Raw genomic sequence first — 18,611 nt, forward strand, 5'->3', positions numbered from 1 at the left:
CTCCCTTTGCCCAAAAAAAAAAAAAAGTATATAGATCATGATCCGAGTTTTTATTTTGGTTGAATGTGAAAATATAATATAAATAAATAATTTTTTTATTTTTCTAAACTTTTATTTTCTGAAATTAATTTTGTAAATTTTTCTCCTCCTAATTGGGCAACCAATGTGGTTGACAAAAAAAAATATAAAAAAATATTTTTTTATCTATCGTATTTTGAGAGAAAGCACCAACTTACTTTTTTTTTTCAAAATCATCAACTTTTGTTGACTTTTTATTTTAATTACATACTTTTGTTGACTGTTCATTTTAATCAGAATATTTTGTTAACGAACCAATTTAAGTCCGTCGTGAAATATTTTGACGAAATGAGTTAGCAAGGTTAACTCTCTTTACTTATCTTCGTAATCAGGCTATCGATAAACTTAACACAAATTATTATCGGAGATTTAATATGTTTCGTTAAAACACTTAAAATGTGTCTATATTGGCTTAGTGAGCAAAAATTTGTAACTAAAATAAAAGGTCGAATTAATTACGGGAATGAGCTTTATTCCAACATAAATTATCAAATCCGGTTCATATGCCTATACTTGCTGGTTTAGGCATTTTTCCTTATACCAAAATTTCTTTTTTACCCTTACATCCAACGACGAGAAGCTTTGATGACGTTTCAATTTCGACGATGAATTCTCTGTGACAACGTTTAACAACGATTTGTGGAGATGATGATGAAATTCGGAGAACGAAATTGTGAAAACAATGATAAATGCGGTGATCGAAATGGTGGTGACGATGAAGAGATTCGGTGACGTTGAGGAGACGAGACGAAGAAGAAGACACTGGAAATTAGATGGTGGTGATGATGAGATCCGGTGACTACGGTGGTTTTCGCGTTGGTGAGAAGCAAGTAGAAGAAGAAGATGATGATAAGATCGGGAACACATAATTTACAAAGTTGAGATTTGAAGATGAATTGAAAGTTTTGATTCAATTAATATTTGTGATTTGACCCCTTGGGTTTATTAGATACTATCCCCCATAGGGTTTAGTTTCCTTTAATTCCATTGAATTTATCAGATCGTTGGCGTCGGCGGAAGAGAGATTTTATATTTTGGAGGTGAAAAAGTTGGTCCTAAAAGTGACGGAAACGGTATTGATGGAGCACACGGTGGTGAGAAGCAAGGATTAAGACCGTGAAAGCGAGTATTGTGGTCGCGAGAGGAAGCAAACGTTTTGGTCGGTGGAGGAAACGTGGTGGTGGTCGGGAAAAGAGAATGAGGAAGAAGATACAAATGATAGGGGTAAATGTGTAATTTCATTTAGCCAATAAATGTCTAAAAACGAAGCTCGGACGTTTGTTCCTTATCTCAAATTTTTTGCCCAACAAATACCCAATTCAGTAATAACCCCGTAGGTCAACAAAAAGTTTGTGATATAAGGCGTCAAAGGAAAAATGGGTGCTTTTCCAACTAAATATGAAAGTTGGTGATTTGTTTTAACATTTTTTCCAATTTCTTTTTCGTTGGACTTAAATAAATATTCTCAAACAAATAAATATTTAAAATAAAAAGTGATGTGATGGAAAATTTCCTATGGATATGGGATGAAATAGGACTTTTGTTTTCTGACGATCCGTTTGGATACATAGTTTTGAAAATTCTTATATAAAGAATATAAATTCAAATAATCATGTGTTGAGAACTTGAAAAATTGTATGACATTACTTTATACAAATATAAATTACGTTCCAATGTTTTAAGAGAACAAATATGTTCTAACAATGAAAATAATTAAAAACACAAAATATATAATATAGATGGTGATAGAAGAAATTTCATTATTTCAAACAAGGGAAATATCACGTAATGAGGATTGACTGTAAATTGATTGAAAAAACAGCAGAAAACAATTAAAATATCATTGAATTTTGAAAAAAAACTGAAATCGGAAAGAAAATTAATATTTGCCGTAATCTATGTTGGCGATAGGATCATCATCATTATCACGTCCACCAGCTTGATGACTCTGTGATGATCTTACTGGTCCTTCACTCTGCTTATAACCCATCATTTTCCTCCCTTCAAATTTAAAAATAGTTAGACGTTGTAGATTAATGAGATTACTTGTCTTATTTATTCACATATACAGACACTATTGAGAAAAACAAAACATCTAAAACTAAGTACTACTCCCTCCGTTTTAATTTACTTGTCGTTTTAGCACTTAAATTTTGTCTCATAATAGTTGTCGTTTTAGATTTTCAATGCAGATGTTTTATAAAAATTTTAGTTTTATCCTCACTGTTTTAATGTCTTGACCAATAAAAAAATTTAGAAAATATATTGAATAAAGGTAAAATTGAAAAATTAATTGTTTTCTTAATTCATGTGCAAAAAACTTATACGACAGGTAATTCAAAACAGACGGATTATGTAAGTAACTAGTATAAAGTTACATTGATAAACAATATTGAACAAGTCCTAAAATATTTTCTAGCTATAACTTTCTTTAAAATGTTTTAACAAGTCCTAAACTATTTTCCATGTAATTAGACCATGATTCATGGATCTTCTCCATCAATCAACAATTATACAAACTTATCTATATCTGCGTATATGTACATTTGTGTGCATGGATATTATGCATGAACAGAAACACAAACCGGTTAGTAGGGCTGATTGATGATCAGAAGGAAGAGCTGACTCGGTTAGGCAGATAACGGTGCAAAGGAGAAGAAACACCATTAGAACTTGACCCATTTTTGAAGAAATATTGTTTCTCATCTCTTGATCTTTCTGTCTTTCTTTTTCTTGACATTAGACTCATATTTATGCAAATGTGGAGGGAACGTTCCACGAAAGATTGAAACAATAAAAAACCCTAAACCTAATAAAACCAAGTTGACTTTGAATTTTCTCCACTAGTCAATAATACTCAATAATCATTAAGTTGACTCTCTTGTTCTTATAAAAAACAAACAGTTACTTATAACTTCTTGTTCATTAACCATTCTTCTTTACAAAGTATAGCGACAAAAATCTTTCAGGATTTTCTGATCCGATCTTAGATCCAATCTTTTTATCCATTGTTTCATATCTCCTTACGAATTTGGATCCGTGATTTGTGATTTTAAACAATATACTTGAAGTTCATAGATCAGGATCCGAGTTTTTATTTTACTTGAATAAATTTGAGCTAGGGACTGAAGAAGGTTATGCCACGTGATCTGGTTCAGATAATTATGGAGCTTATCAAATATCTTTGATATAGCAAAGATATTTTGATAATTTGGTTTGAGTTGAAAATTTATTACCAAAAAGCACCAGTACAATGGAAACCCAAGACCAAAATCAATTGAGTGAAAGCTTAGATTTTGATGTGACAAATGACAAGAGAACTAAATAACAGGAAAAGAGCAAAAACAAAAGGAATGCAGCATGCTTTTATCAAAGGAATGGATCGAAAAACAGACTGATGGAATCGATGCATGGTGTATAATTTTGGCCGCCTTTGCTAGTGATTAGAAATTCTCAAGAGGGATTACTTCTTGGAAAATGCTTATTCAACCTCTCCTAATCTTGAGCCACATATAGCTGAAAAATCCATAGAAGATTTCTCCTTTTTTATGTCGAAGGAGAGCGCTTCAAACACTATGAGAATTTAATCATTAAGCGCCTCATGGAAATCCATGGACCCGACTTGGTACGTTTGGTAACCACATTGAAGTTGAAATGAAGGAGCATGGAAATGAAGTCTTGGTGATCTATCCTAAAAATAAACTCAAACTGTTTCATCGTAATAACATTTGTGTTTTTTATTCTTCTTATATATTTTGCTTATGATTTAGCTTGTTTTGGTTACATCTATACTAGTATTTTTGCAACACTTTGGTGACGGATGGGTAAAAATACTTTCGGGTATATCGGATATCCGACCCGTTTTTAAAATTCATTCACAACAAAATTTGTTGGGTCGGGTTATATTTAACCCAACTCATACACCGGATATTCCATATTTAATAATTTAGATATTTAGAAGATTTGATTAAGATTTATAATTATGATTCTCCTATCATCTTTGTTTGATTTTTTTTAACTGTTTTGAATCATCATATAATACATAAAGTAAAAAAAAAAAATCTGCATATACTGTGATTCGAAATTTTAAAAACGGACATATATTATCCAATTGACGAAAATGTGTGTTCAACGTTCAACATCGATTAAAATATTTAGACAATGATTCAGAATCATATCATAAATAAGAACATTAATAAAATAAATGAGTTTTTTTGGCCAGACGGGTTTGGCGGGACGAGTTTTTGAATCAACAATAATAAAAAGATTAAAATATCATTAATCCGCCGCCTCAATACGGATTAAATCTTTTTTTTTTAATACCACAAATATTAGACATATTAAATCAGTCTCATTTAGAAAAGATTGTATAAAACCAAAAATTGTCCCGTGGTATAATGTCTTGTGGTCTTAGAGGGTGATATGATTTGTAAATTTTTATATATAATAAATAATCATTAAATTTTAAAATAAAAACAAATCACGGGACGGGTTAAGAAATTACGGAACGGTTTATATTTCGGAAAGGATTTATATGCCAGACGAATTTGAATCAATATTTATATACCGCTTTAATACGGGTTCAATCCTCAGTTTATTAATAATTGTCTCGTGGACTTGTGATATATCGTTACTTAATAACAATTGTAAACTATAATATAAATAAATTTGTTATAAGGAAATACAATTTACAAAATATTTTATACTAACTTTAAAATTAAATTATTCCGCGGTGTACCGCGGGTTAAAATCTAGTTATTTGTAAAACCCCTACATCATTTTTAAGAAAAAAAATAACATTTCTGGTTTTTAATCTCAAACTGATTTTTCTGTAAATTAACATTTCTGTAAATTAATTTCTTCATAAATTAATAAAATATTATAATCTTAAAATTATTCATTTATAATTTCTTTTTGCAACATCTATTAGTTTATTTTTATTTGTTTATTTCTTGCAACTATCTCGGACCCTAGCCTTTTAATTTCTTAGAAAGAGTGATTAATAAAGTATAAGGAACTTGAGATCTAATCTAGGAACCAGTTTGATCTTTCCCAAATATTATCTAAATTTAGATTTTAATAATAGAACTTAAATATATTATTCGTGGTATACTAGAACGTATATAAGGTAAAGCTGTTTACTACATTTTCGTATTAGCGATTTTGTTGTTGTTTCTATAAGGTAAAATCGCAAAACATATGTTTTAGACTTATATAGACTAAAACGTATATGTTAAAACAAAATTCAAAATATATTTTAAACACACACTTTGGATAATTAAGAACACTTGGAAATATTAGAGAAACACACATATTATAGATTACATAGTCGAGAAATGAAAAAGTTGGTTTGTGAACACAGAAATTAAACATTACATTATATACTACACCAACGCATACGTCATAAGTAATCGAGAAATTAAAAGCTTATAGCTTGTGAGCGCATAAATTACACATTAATATATATACTAGGGGGCTGGAGTGCGACCACCACCATGTCCACTGCCTGATGGTCCTGTAAATATGTCTCCATTGGGTCTATATATACTCATCAATTTCCTCCCTACAATTCATATTTATGTATTTATTAAGAGAAAAGGCAGGCAAAATATTATAAACGAATTATGTAATATAATCGAATTATAAAATTTGAAAATAGTCGAAAAGAAACGTGGAAGTTTTAAAAGAAATTAATATAAGAAAATGGAGATAATGATGATAATAGTATTAAACCATTATGAGCCCACCTTGTCCACCAAACTCTAAACTATAGTAATTATTAAACCCTGGCCATGCATTAATATGTATGTATATCATATATCAAACAAATGGTATGCGTAAATATTGAATTGAACACTAACCAAGATCAAGTTTCAACATTGTTCTTTGTTAAGTTTACGTATGTTTACATTACTGCGCTAATTGGACACTTTAAAAGCTGACCTACGATGGCATGTAGAAAATAGAAACTTAAACATACATACACACATATATAGTTAAAGACTAATAGGAGAATTAATTTAGTGGTTGCGACCACTCGCTGATGCTCCTACACCCACTTCACTCATCAGTCGTTAAAGGTAACTCCAAAATAAACTAATAAAAGACATTAAGATATTTTACTTTCTTAGCAAAAGCTTATTCATAGTTTTTATTTTCCAGCTAGTCTTTAAAATTAACTGTAATATATGTAAGGAGAAAACTCATATTTATTGAATCCAGGAAAAACACCAAACCTTATTTAAACACACTCTTTTATAATTCAATATAAAAAATATGTATTTTAGAAAATTTTCGGCAGAAAAAAGTTGATAAGAAAATGTGAGATAAGTAAAGAGGAGCGAGGGACATACCATTACCGCCTGGAGCATGGCTACTGGTTGATGATGGTGTTCCTATGGCACTATTGGTCTTATAATTACTCATCATCGTCCTCCCTATACATATTTATTACATGTGAATAGACTATTTCATGAATTTTCGCATTAATTAACACTTAGACAATATTATGCATATGTGGATGTTATATAATTGTTAAAGCAGTTACTGACCGGTGATTGAGAGTAGTGCATGGTGAGAAGGACGAGCAGATTCGGTACGGGAAAGAAAGGTACAAAGAAGCAAAAACACAATGAGCAAATGAACAGAGTTTGAAGAAAACGTTTTATTTTCCATCTCTTATTCTTTCTTTGTTTTCTTGATTGTAGACTATTATTTATAAATCCTAATGAAAAGGGAACATTCCAAAAGGTGTTGAAAAGATAAGCAAACCCCAAAAATATTAATTTTCTCCACCACTCATTTTTGTTGATTAATTTAATTTCTTGTGAAAAGATAATTGACACTCTTTTTCTAAGGCTCCAAATGGTAACATAATAAAAACATTCAGCCGGGTTCAGCCAGATTCAGCAATTCCGCAGTCACCATTTGCATAAAACTAAATTCAGCTGAATTCAGCCAGATTCAGCAGTTTTTTCAACACCAACAGATACGTATATATTCATTTCTTGTAAAAATTCGGATAATAACGAGTACTTAAATTGAATTAAAATATTATCAAAAATTATACAACAAATTTATATTTTAAAATAAGTTAAATTATACATATACGATATATGAATAATTCAGATGCATAATATATCACTACCAGAATAGAAAAGAGACGAATTCATGTTCGGATGACTATAGATAATTTTTGATAATTTTAATAATTTTTAGATAATTTAAAATAAAATTTTAAAACTTCACAAAACAACGTAACTCATACTAAAATATTACTTAAAATATCAAAAATTTTTTTAATAATTTTCTTAATCAGCCTGATCATATTATTGATTAAAATACTAGAAAACAATAGAAAACTAATTAGATAATTTATATTTTATTATCATGTTAATTTTTGAAATCAAGTTTTCAATAATGCTTTACAAAGCTTTTCATTAATTATTTACATATTTTTCATAGTTCAAAAATTAAATATGAAAGAATAACTCAATTTTGCTAACCAATATATTATTTATATTAGTATTAATTTTAGATAATTTAGTATTTATTTATTAGTATAATAGTTAATTAGACCATTGGATAATTTTATATATCTAGTTTATTTAGATATTTTTTAATTATTCTATTAATATTCATAAGTATTTGACGATATGTTTCAGTTAAAGTTTTAATTATGATAGATACTACTAAAAATCACAAAAAATTCAGCTAGATTCAACGGTTACCATTTAAAAATGTAAAAATTCAGCCAGATTCAGCTGAAAATCACTAAAAATTCAGCCAGATTCAGCAATTCAGCCGGATTCAGCCAAATTCTTCGGTTACCATTTAGACCCTAATTGAATTTTATATATTTTCTTAGAAAATACAATGAATGTCGTTCAAAAAAAAAAAAAAGGTAAAATTAATGAAGTATACTATAAGCCAAAAAGACCTTGTTCTTGCTCTAGTTTTTTTTTTTTTTCATTACTAATAAGCTTTTGAATTGTGTTTTATTCTCATTATCTCAAATCTTTAATTTATTAGTACTAATGATAGACACAAAATAATGATATACAAAATACATAATTGATCAAACTTTGAAAAAGCTTGAATCGTGATGGCAGAATAAAACGACTCACACACATAGACACATATATATAACGAAAGATTGATAGGCAAGATCGATTCTAGTGGTTGCGAGTTGCGACCAGCTCTAATTGATTTTCCTACATCAATATGATCCATCAATCTACATCAATATTTTCCACACATACATTATACACAATATAGAAATCAAAAACTTGACTTGTGAGCACATAAATTATACATTAAATTAATATGCACATGTAGTGCGACCACCACCATGTCCACTGCCTGGTAGTCTTGTAAATATGTTTCCATTTGGTATATATACTCATCAATTTCCTCACTACAATAATTCACATTTATATATTTTTATTAATGATATATGTAATTAAATTTCGACTAAAGATAAAAGACATCAAAATATTATAGACGAATTATGTAATGAAAATCGGATTTATGAAATTTCAAATATATTCTAAAAAGGAACGTTAAAAGCTTTCATAAGAAATTAATACAGTATAAGAATAGGAGATAAATGTTTTAGGAGAGAACCATATTAAATGTTCTGGTCCCATACATGAAAAATGTATGAACCTAAACCTAGAAGCTCTTATTATAAAAGAAAATGTTATTGAATTAAACCATTATCAGTCCCACCTTGTACACTCATCATGCTCATCCCCTTCATATTTATTAGTTATAGTTATTTCATAATGTAGATACAGTTAACTTTAGCAAAAATACTATGCAACAACATAATAAAGCACAAAACAGCATTCTATCAAAACCTACTCTTGTGTATAACTCTCGTTCATTCTCATTGAAACTCGTTATCAACTCCTCAGTATATTTTTATAATCCAACGATGACCAGTTCAAAGAAAGCACAAGCAAATTTTTTTTTATAGAAAATTCTAATTTTTAATTTTTTTTTTTATATGAATGTCATCAGTTTCGAGCAAATTTAAGTTTTTTATAAGAAAATGTTTGCTTAAGAAACTTAGATTATATATGATATTACACAAATACGTATATTTTACATTAATGAGACTTTAAAAACCTTACTTAAAATTTAAAAACACACATAAACTTAAAGAGTTACATTCATACTTTTTATTTGAAAGAAATAAGTCATTGCCCGGAAACTAAGGAGATGAAACTTGATCAATGGTGCTACCACCATGTCCACTATGTGATGGTCCTGTACCTATATCACTATTTGGCTTATAATATGTCTCCAATCTCTTCACTACAAAATAATATTAGTATAAGCTGAAGTTAGCGGTGTATTAAAGACGCATAATTACGTAATGTAAATTAGAATTATAGAAAATCTAGAAGTGAATAACTCTTTTGATAAGAAAAATGTGGATAATGTGCAAATATAAAACGAGATTGAATGCTGATGAATTATATTAATACAAAAAAGTTGAATTGAATCATTTAAATTGAATCACAAATCTAAATGATACTGTTTTAAATTACTTATTAATAATTGATACAAAAATTAAAATGTAACATCATTTAGTAATAATCGATGCAATTATTAGTTTGTATGGCGTCAATTGATTAAAACTGATGCAAATCTAAATAAATCTGTATCACTTTTACATTTGTATCACTACATTTGCAACAATCGATGCAATTATTAGTTTGTTTGGCGTCAATTGATTAAAAGGTAGTATCATTTCTGACAATTGACACATATTGAAATCGATTATAACAATTGATGCAAAAATAAAATAAATTTGCATGGTTTCTAATAAAGCGATGTTAATTATTTGCATCATCCTTTCGGAATCATTTTTATGAGTGATGTAAATTCTTTTGTATCAATTAGAAGTAATATAAATATTTAAAATAAATGACACAATCTACCTCTTTTTTTTTTTTTTTGAAGTATAAGAAGATATATGAGTACCTTTCAGATAACTACCTTTACTTTTTGAGGGTGGTGGTTTCACATATATGCCACCATACGGATACGGAGTGTTCGCCATCATTCTTCTCCCTGTATTCATATTTTTAAAATTAAATATTGTTGGATCTAAAGCAAAAAATATCTCGAGGAAATATTTATTCGATAAAAACGTAGGAAGACGAATACGATATATGCCTCTCCTTCTTTCTAAACATTAAATATTTATATTAAATATTTTCAATGAACACTTGACTCAATTTTGAAGAAGTTTTCAAATAGAGCCATTTGACCATGGGAACTTGTCTTATTTATACTAGTCCACGCTAAAACCATTAATCAATCTATGCTTTTTTAATTTTCTGGTCGTATGGTTAAAGACAACACTGAGTCTGAAAAACATATCCAGTTTGGGTACTTCTTAAAATTTCAATCTATATAATAAACTAAGAATAAACCGGAAACTATGGTATAAACTGTAGACTGATGTAGTTTTTTGCTGTAAAAATATGAGTTATCAGTCTGATCAATACAAGTGACTGGTAAGTTTTGTGTTTTAAAAGTTGCAGTATATGTTATTAAAACTAATTAATTAAATATCAATAATAATAATAATAATAATAATAATTTTTACAAATTAAATAATAAAATAAAATAATACTAAAAACATAGTTAATTTGAAATATTTTTTTTTACATAATAGTTATAAAACTAATGACTTACATTTTCCTAGCATATTTAAAATTTTATCTGTATTAAATCTAGTCCTATAAATAATTTTTGGTAACTAAATGAAAATAAAAAACAAATTAAAAAACTTAAAGATGTTAAGAAAATTAAGAATTTAAATACCTATTTTTTATGAAATGTTATTGAATTAAATTAAGATAATAATAAAAACAATTATCATTATTAAAATTAATTTAAGATATTTTCTTCTAATTTAAAACTAATTTTCGTTTTTTTTAATGCAAAAATTATAACTCAACTTACCACATCCTAACTCATGAGAATTTTCATGTTTTTGAGTTAAGTTTTGATTTAGCAATTTTACAAAGGAGATAACTCAAAAATGTAAGTCATTCATAACTCAACAAACTTCAATCACTAATGCAAATTTTTAAAAACAAATCATGATTGGTAACATTTTTGAGTTATCTTCCTAATTCAATGATACCACATAGTAACTCATGTCACCAATCACACCCTATATATATAAATTTAAAAAGTTGTAAAAGCCTGTTAGACGTTTTATTATTAAAATCCCCTGAACTAGATACGAAGAAGAGTTTTTACAACACTTAATATGATATATAGGAGTAAAACCAACTATAAAGTTTATTTGATAAATTAGGTGTCAACGTAGAAAGATTAAATGTGACAAAGAAAAATCACGTGTCTATAACAATTTAATAATAAACGTAAAATCGTTCAAAACGGTCATAGAGCACAGATACTATAGACTAAATATGTCAAACAATTAATTATATATATATATATATATATGCTAACCGGAAATTGGAAGTTGTTCATGATGAGAAGAAATAGCTGAGTCGGTACGATAAATGAAGATGCAAAGAAGAACCACAATGAACACTTGACTCAATTTTGAAGAAGTTTTCTTTCCCATTTCTCTCTCTCTACGTTTACTAGTTTTGCTTCTCTATTTCCATATTGACTTAAGCCTTTTGAGTTTTATAGGCTCAAAATATTCTTAGGAAAATCATATAAATTAGGCATAACAAATGCGGTTATTATAAAAAAGAAAAATAACAAAAAGAAAAGAATGGATAATGATGATTTTTTTCTTGTACCGGATAACGGAAAAGAAAGTGGTTCAAGTGATACTTGGAAGGAAACTATATAAAATATATTTGTATTTGGCCTGAGAAAATGTACGGATCTATAGATAAAATTTCTTAATAATCCAAAAAATAACATTATTCAAATCTTGTTTTTACTGGCTAAAATAATTATCTTATGTTAAATAAGCGTTGGTTAGTGAAAATAAACTTTACAGTTTTGAATTTTTTATTCTCTTTATTTTGTTTATTACAGTCGCATTTTACACACGAAAATATAGGGAAAAATTAATTAATAATAAATCTAGACGAAAAAAAAATAGAGGGAAAAAAACAAAACATATCAATGCATTTGGCATTTTGATAAACAACATAAAAATAAAAGGAACTAAAATTTAAAAATACAACTGTAATACATATCCCTATAATGAACGATGACCAAGTGCGATGTTTATAAAGATAGCGATGACCCTTTTCCTTTGTTTTTCAATGGCATTTCATCTATAAACAATAATAATATGTTTTTAATAAATTAACATATAAGTCAACTACTCAGTTGGCGACCAAAAAACAAAAACAAAAAAGGTCAACAAGTCAAGTCTAAATATTTTGTCGGTGTCTGGGCGACTCACAAAATATCGAAGGTACACAGTGCTGATGTCTGATGTCATGTTTGTGGTCTTAGGTATATTGATACCTTTATGTCTTTTTTTTTTTTTTTTTTCTTCGAACGCCATTATATTAAGTTATCAGAAAGAAACTCTCCGCTAGGGAGAGCCAATCAGGAACCGATTGACTTACATGGGAAAACAGACTATTACGAGCCCGAGCTTTTTTGGCTAAACAATCAGCCCGACCATTAAAATTGCGAGGAATAAATCTAACACTAAAAAAAGGGAAAAAACAAATTAAAGACCGAAAAGAGGCTAGCTCAGCAGCAAAGGTAGGCCAATCTTCGTGGTTATCAAGAAGGGAGATCAGATCAGAACAGTCGGAGGCAAACGCACCAGAAGAATCCCCAATCGAGATCATGCATTCCATTGCCCACAACAGAGAATCGAGTTCCGCATGGAGCGGTGAAAGACTTCGTCGAGCACTTTTGAGTCCTAAATGGCAGACTTTATCCTGTCTTACTAAAACCCATCCAAACCCGCTTAGACTATCATCTGTATGCCAAGATGCGTCAATCTGACATTCCGAGGTCAAGAGGGGAGGGGGTAAGGCAGATACCCCGGGGGGGAGAGGGTCAACGGGAGATCGATCTTTCAGCATTGCTTGTTTCCAAGCATTCGCCTCTTGAATCGCCAAAGCTAGAGTCTCCTGGGGAGGTTCTCTGATATTTTCAAACAGAAATCTATTTCTACTTTTCCAGATATACCAAAGAATCCAAGGGAAGATCTCAAGTGTGTCCTCTTCTATTCCGAATTCTTTCCCACGCCAGAAAAGAAAATCGAAATTATAGAAGAGGGAGCTTCTGGGGAAGATATGCCCCGAGGTGGGGATAGGGGACAAAGCCCAGATTTGTCTCGAGGGCGGGCAGTCAAAGAGTAAGTGATTTATAGATTCCTCCGGGCTTCCGCAGCGAGGGCATCCTTTCTCGTTCCCAATGTGACGGTAGGCTAATCTTTGACAAGTTGCTAGGCAACCGGAGATACATTGCCACGCGAAATGCATAAGCTTTCGCGTGGCAATGTGTATTGCTAGTATTGATACCTTTATGTCTACGAGCCCATTTTTCCTAGTATTATAGATGATAAGCATAGAGCCGGTCTAGTATATTTAAATGTCATACGCGACTAAAAAAATCATATCTTTTGTAAAGTGCACTGTCTGTTTTCAGATTTCAATGTATTATTATTCATTTCATGTTTTTCTCTATATTACAATACGTTATTGCATGTTTGTCTTTATGTTTGAAGGCAATTTTGAATTTTTCTTTTTTTTTGTACAAAACAATTTTTTGTTTTTTTTTGTTTTTTTTGAATTTTTTTAATCTCTAAAAAACGTCAGTTTACTAATGGCTATTTCTTAGGGGCAATTAGGTGAATGACCAATTTCAAACAGAAAATTAAGAATATAGCACACTAAAGCCCAAAACAAAGAGAATAACCATTGGGCCTGTGGATATTACCTGAGTAGCCTCCGTACGTGACACGCGCTATCTCCCTGGTAAAAAGAAGGTCGACGTGTCTGGTCTACAAAAGTAGGCTTATAGTAACCTGCCAAGTTGCACAATTTGTCCAATCAGTAACTTAACCATGCGAAAAAACTTACTTCTTTTGAATTTTAAATTCCCCCGAGAAAGATGTGCGGTTGAGATATTGTACTGCAGTTATTAAATAGACTAGTGAGGCTCTTTTTACTTGCAGAGTACTATATCCATCTGCAAAAAGAATGGATGATGGGGAAAGTAGTTGGACAGTAAATTCAAGGCATCGAAATACTCAGGTAAAAAGCATAGATTCTAGATTCCTTTTATTCCTGTTCTAAACATAGTATGGAATTTATTGCTGCAGACCATTTAAGAACTCATATATATACTTAGCTTTTACACAGATCTGTCTTTACAAACAAGTAAACAATGATATAGTTTCCATTTTTTATAGATCTGCTAACCAAACCTAATTTTCTTTATGCGGCAAAGCTTTGTACTAATATCATAAGTTATGTGTAATCCAAACAGCATAATATATAACCTAAAAAATATTTACTCTGTTTTGTCTTTGTAGATGACGGCTCAGGATCATGTTCTACTCGTTATTGGAGAATGGGTGAAGGTGGATTCATTTATCTGGAACTTTGAACCTACAACGGTGGAGGGGAACCGGTTCCTTCGCCTGCGGGACTCCATGACATACAAAGAGCTTGCAAGCAAAGTTAAAGAGAAGCTGAGACTCCGAGCACATGACGTCGTTATAAAAATGTCATACCAGTACCCTTTATGGATGGAAATAGACGAAGGCAACGGATCCTCGCCACAGTACATATGTGAAGATAAGGATGTTGAAGTTTTCATCAGAATGAGGCGTTTCATTGAAGAGGTTAACCTGTGTGTCACTGTGGTGAAGAAAATAACATCCCAAGAGGCTCAGCCAAAGAGGAGGGAGAAGCACTGGCTGCATTACGTTTCAGCAAACAGTGATGGAGACTCTTCAGAGGATGAATATGATGCCGACTGGCATGATTTTGCACTTAGCGAACACACAACATCACCACAAGAAGGACCTATTGTTGAAGGTGAGACAATTAGATTATGCTCTGTCCCAACAACTGCAGGAGGCATAACTATCCGAGAAACAGAACCTACAATTCGCCCTGCTGGTCCTGCTTGTAAACCTGGTGATAAAGGCAAGGGAGTACTCCTGCTCCAAATCCTACAGAAGTTGATAGTGATGACGAGCAGGAGAATCAAATTGTTCTATTTTCACAGCCAGATATACCCTCCAGAGTTGAATGTAGCCAAGCAAGGGTGAATGACACTATCAATTCATCACGGGTAGCTGTACGAAGCCCTGTTTCAGATTCTGAATCAACTGGGAGCATTGACGGTGATGGAAATGGAGCAGAACATGTTCCATGTGTGATGTGGGGACGAGTTCAAGAGGCATTAAACAAGATGCTACTAGACAAGAGTGATGATCCGGCCTTGTTCTGTCGCGATGCACCTCCTGTCTTTAATGATGGAAAAGGTGCAGGTACAAAAGAAACTTTTTAACCATACATATATGTCTACATAGTACATCCATTTCTAATGTCAATGTTTTCACTACCTAACATTATTATCTAATTGTGTAGATGTTGAAACTGCTTTGGCGGATATAAACTATGAAGGAGACAAGCTGTTTGTCGGACGTGTGTTTAAGTCAAAAGCGGATTGCAAGCTGAAGATTGCTATTCACGCAATCAACAGGAAGTTCCATTTTCGCACCACTAGGTCAACTCCTAAGTTCATGGTCTTGAAGTGTATTTCAAAAACCTGCCCATGGCGGGTTTATGCAGCAAAAGTGGATGCATCTGAGAACTTCCAAATCCGTCAAGCCAAACTGACGCACACATGCACGGTTGATGAGAGGCGTAGCTACCACAGGTTAGCTACAACACAAGTTATAGGTGAGATTATGCAATCTCGATTTGTGAATATCAAAAGAGATCCCAATGCTGCTGTCATTCGCAAGTTTCTGCTAGATGATTTCCACATCAACATTTCATATTGGAAAGCATGGCGTGCAAGGGAGATTGCAATGGAAAAGTCTATGGGTTCTATGGCTGGAAGTTATGCTCTGTTACCGGCATACATCGCTTTGCTTCAGCAAACTAATCCTGGATCACTTTGTTTTTCGGCCCATTCTGATGATCCAAAAGGTCCTACACGTTTTAAATACCAGTTCATAGAATTGGCTGCATCCGTAAAAGGTTATCAATACATGAGGAAGGTCATTGTGGTCGACGGGACATCAATGAAAGGGCGATTTGGAGGATGCTTACTGTCTGCTAGTTGCCAAGACGGGAATTTTTAGGTTTTTCCCTTAGCATATGCTGTCGTTAATAGTGAGAATGATGAAGCATGGGAGTGGTTCTTTAGGCGGTTAAACGTATTTGTCCCTGACACAACCGAGTTGGTTTTCATATCAGACCGCCATTCTAGCATTTACAGCGGTTTAAGGAAGGTATAAATGATTAACCAATTTCACAGATAGAAATTTACAAAATATTAACCTCTGTTTGGCTATGTAAGTTAACTAATGGGCATTATAATTTGGCTTTCAGGTTTACACGGACGCGAATCATGCTGCCTGTACTGTTCATCTGTGGAGGAATGTAAAGCACTTGTACAAGCTCCAAACCCTAGCTGGTTTAATGTCAGCTGCAGCCAGAGCCTATGTAGTTGATGACTTCAACAAAAATTTCCTCCAAATTCAAAAGCTAAGCCCAGGATGTGCTGCATATCTTGTTGACATAGGTAGGTCATTATACTATAGATCATGGTTATATATATTCAAGGGGTATGAGGACTTAAAGATATATATTTATCTCGTTAACATAGGTTACACTATTTTAAAATATATAAGAGTTGTACTGCTTAATGAGTGTTGCTAATGATTATGTAGGATTCTCTCATTGGACAAGGGTCCATTCTATGGGAAAGCGGTACAACATAATGGACAGCAACATCGCCGAATCCTGGAATAGTGTACTGAAAGAAGCTAGAGACTATCCATTGATATGCATGCTTGAATACAATCGTACAACTCTTATGGATTGGTTCGCTTTCCGTAGAGCCAGGGCTGCACGGTCACAAACCACCTTAGCTCCCAAAGTTCGCAGCTTAGTAGAAGCTAATTTTGAGCTGGCAATGGCCATGTCAGTAAGGCCAATAAGCGAGTTCGAATTTCAAGTTCAAATTACAAGTGGTGAATGTTTCAGAGTTAAACTAGTAGACGGGACTTGTACCTGTAATGAATTCCAGAGCCTTAGCATTCCATGTGCCCATGTGATAGCAGCAGCAACAAGCATTGGAATTAGCATGGATAACTTTGTAGCACCGGCATACTTTGAACACACGCTTCGACTTTCTTATGCCGAGAAGATTTATCCTATTCCATCTGTCGGGGGACCCGATAATGCGTTTGGTACTGTAGGGGATCTTAATCCTCCTTTTGTGCGACGTCCACCGGGCAGGCCTAAGAAGATTCAGATCAAATCTAAGGGGGAATTCAAGGTATGATTCTATTCTATTTACTTAACAAGTCTATTCTATTTATCATCATCAGATATTCCTAACACAATGTTTTGCATTTTAATGCAGCGCCCTCGTCAACAGTCTAACAGGAGGTGTTCCCGTTGTTGTCGCCCAGGCCACAACAAGGCTTCCTGTAAAAATGCTATATAAGCATTAGCAACAACCATGGGTTTTAATGAAGGTGTTCCAAAGAAGGTTTTTGGAGTGGGCAAAATAATGGTTACCGCATCAAGTATAGATGCGATGATGTATATATGCAGTGGCTGTGTAGTCCAAAGCTATCACAAAATACTCTGGTATATCCTATCATGGTATATACCATAGTATTTTGGATGATACGCTTATCTATCTATCTCTATGCAGTGTTGTAAATAAGGTTGTGATGCCCAAGAACACCATGTTTTGAAGATTGTAATATATTATAAACCCAGAAATGGTTTAATGTTATTTTGATGCCTAAATAGTATTTTGGATTTTAATTATATGTTGACTAAAAGTTTGATTATCAATTCTGAACATAACAAAAACAAATCAGAATTAACCTAAATCTAAATATTATAGAGACTACTAGAACTATATAGCAACTTCTCAAGGAAACATCAAATACTTTTTAACATAGTAGCAAGTCATCCAAATAAGTTTGCAATAATTAAACAGTAAACAACATCCAATCCAAAGATTTGATACTAGGAGTACAAGATAAAAAGTAAAGAATTCCACCATTTTACTACATAGAAGTCTACAGAGCAATAGGAGTTGGAGAAAATGCACCATTTTACTACATAGATGTCTACAGAGCAATAGGAGTTGGAGAAAATGCACCAAATGCTTCAATAGCATACTGTTTTGCTGCAATTTGGATCTTTTCATCGTCAAGTTCCCTGTAATAGGTTTGCAGTGATGACACTGATGTTTCATCGTCAGAAATGCTTCAATATCACCTACCATTGCAACATGCTTTGGACTGATGTTTGTCTTTGCACAAGTAGGACAAAGAATGC

The 18,611-nt window shown here is 31.9% G+C and overlaps 4 protein-coding genes and 1 long non-coding RNA gene across 7 annotated transcripts; 2 read left to right on the forward strand and 3 right to left on the reverse strand.

The window, feature by feature from the left end:
* Nucleotides 1-1,791: 1,791 nt before the first annotated feature.
* LOC9299635 lies at nt 1,792-3,917 on the reverse strand. Its single transcript, XM_002865299.2, has 2 exons — nt 2,664-3,917; nt 1,792-2,079 (listed from the first exon to the last, which is right to left on the reverse strand). The coding sequence occupies exons 1-2, from the start codon at nt 2,782-2,784 to the stop codon at nt 1,958-1,960; spliced, it is 243 nt and encodes an 80-aa protein (XP_002865345.2). The 5' UTR covers nt 2,785-3,917; the 3' UTR covers nt 1,792-1,957.
* A 1,436-nt stretch (nt 3,918-5,353) lies between these two features.
* Nucleotides 5,354-6,778, reverse strand: LOC9301420. The gene is made up of 3 exons (XM_002865300.2): nt 6,630-6,778; nt 6,432-6,515; nt 5,354-5,641 (listed from the first exon to the last, which is right to left on the reverse strand). The coding sequence occupies exons 1-3, from the start codon at nt 6,751-6,753 to the stop codon at nt 5,547-5,549; spliced, it is 303 nt and encodes a 100-aa protein (XP_002865346.1). The 5' UTR covers nt 6,754-6,778; the 3' UTR covers nt 5,354-5,546.
* Nucleotides 6,779-9,136: 2,358 nt separating this feature from the next.
* Nucleotides 9,137-11,758, reverse strand: LOC9301421. Of its 2 annotated transcripts, none has more exons than XM_002865301.2 (3): nt 11,581-11,758; nt 10,072-10,161; nt 9,137-9,399 (listed from the first exon to the last, which is right to left on the reverse strand). In XM_002865301.2, the coding sequence occupies exons 1-3, from the start codon at nt 11,696-11,698 to the stop codon at nt 9,296-9,298; spliced, it is 312 nt and encodes a 103-aa protein (XP_002865347.1). In that variant the 5' UTR covers nt 11,699-11,758; the 3' UTR covers nt 9,137-9,295. The 2 variants fall into 2 exon arrangements, with proteins under 2 accessions (XP_002865347.1, XP_020880711.1); XM_021025052.1 differs by having other exon boundaries at nt 10,087-10,161; nt 11,581-11,757.
* Nucleotides 11,759-14,254: 2,496 nt separating this feature from the next.
* LOC110225103 lies at nt 14,255-17,286 on the forward strand. 2 transcript variants are annotated; one of them, XM_021013903.1, is made up of 5 exons: nt 14,255-14,318; nt 15,251-15,565; nt 15,666-16,537; nt 16,638-16,830; nt 16,979-17,286. In XM_021013903.1, the coding sequence occupies exons 2-3, from the start codon at nt 15,454-15,456 to the stop codon at nt 16,385-16,387; spliced, it is 834 nt and encodes a 277-aa protein (XP_020869562.1). In that variant the 5' UTR covers nt 14,255-14,318; nt 15,251-15,453; the 3' UTR covers nt 16,388-16,537; nt 16,638-16,830; nt 16,979-17,286. The 2 variants fall into 2 exon arrangements, with proteins under 2 accessions (XP_020869562.1, XP_020869565.1); XM_021013906.1 differs by having other exon boundaries at nt 15,251-15,559.
* A 14-nt stretch (nt 17,287-17,300) lies between these two features.
* On the forward strand, nt 17,301-18,057 carry LOC110225107. Its single transcript, XR_002329512.1, has 2 exons — nt 17,301-17,589; nt 17,677-18,057. It is a non-coding gene; the product is annotated as an uncharacterized LOC110225107 (long non-coding RNA).
* Nucleotides 18,058-18,611: the final 554 nt, after the last annotated feature.

The sequence above is a fragment of the Arabidopsis lyrata genome (genome assembly GCF_000004255.2).
Source record: "Arabidopsis lyrata subsp. lyrata unplaced genomic scaffold ARALYscaffold_8, whole genome shotgun sequence".
NCBI classification, from domain to species: Eukaryota; Viridiplantae; Streptophyta; class Magnoliopsida; order Brassicales; family Brassicaceae; genus Arabidopsis; species Arabidopsis lyrata.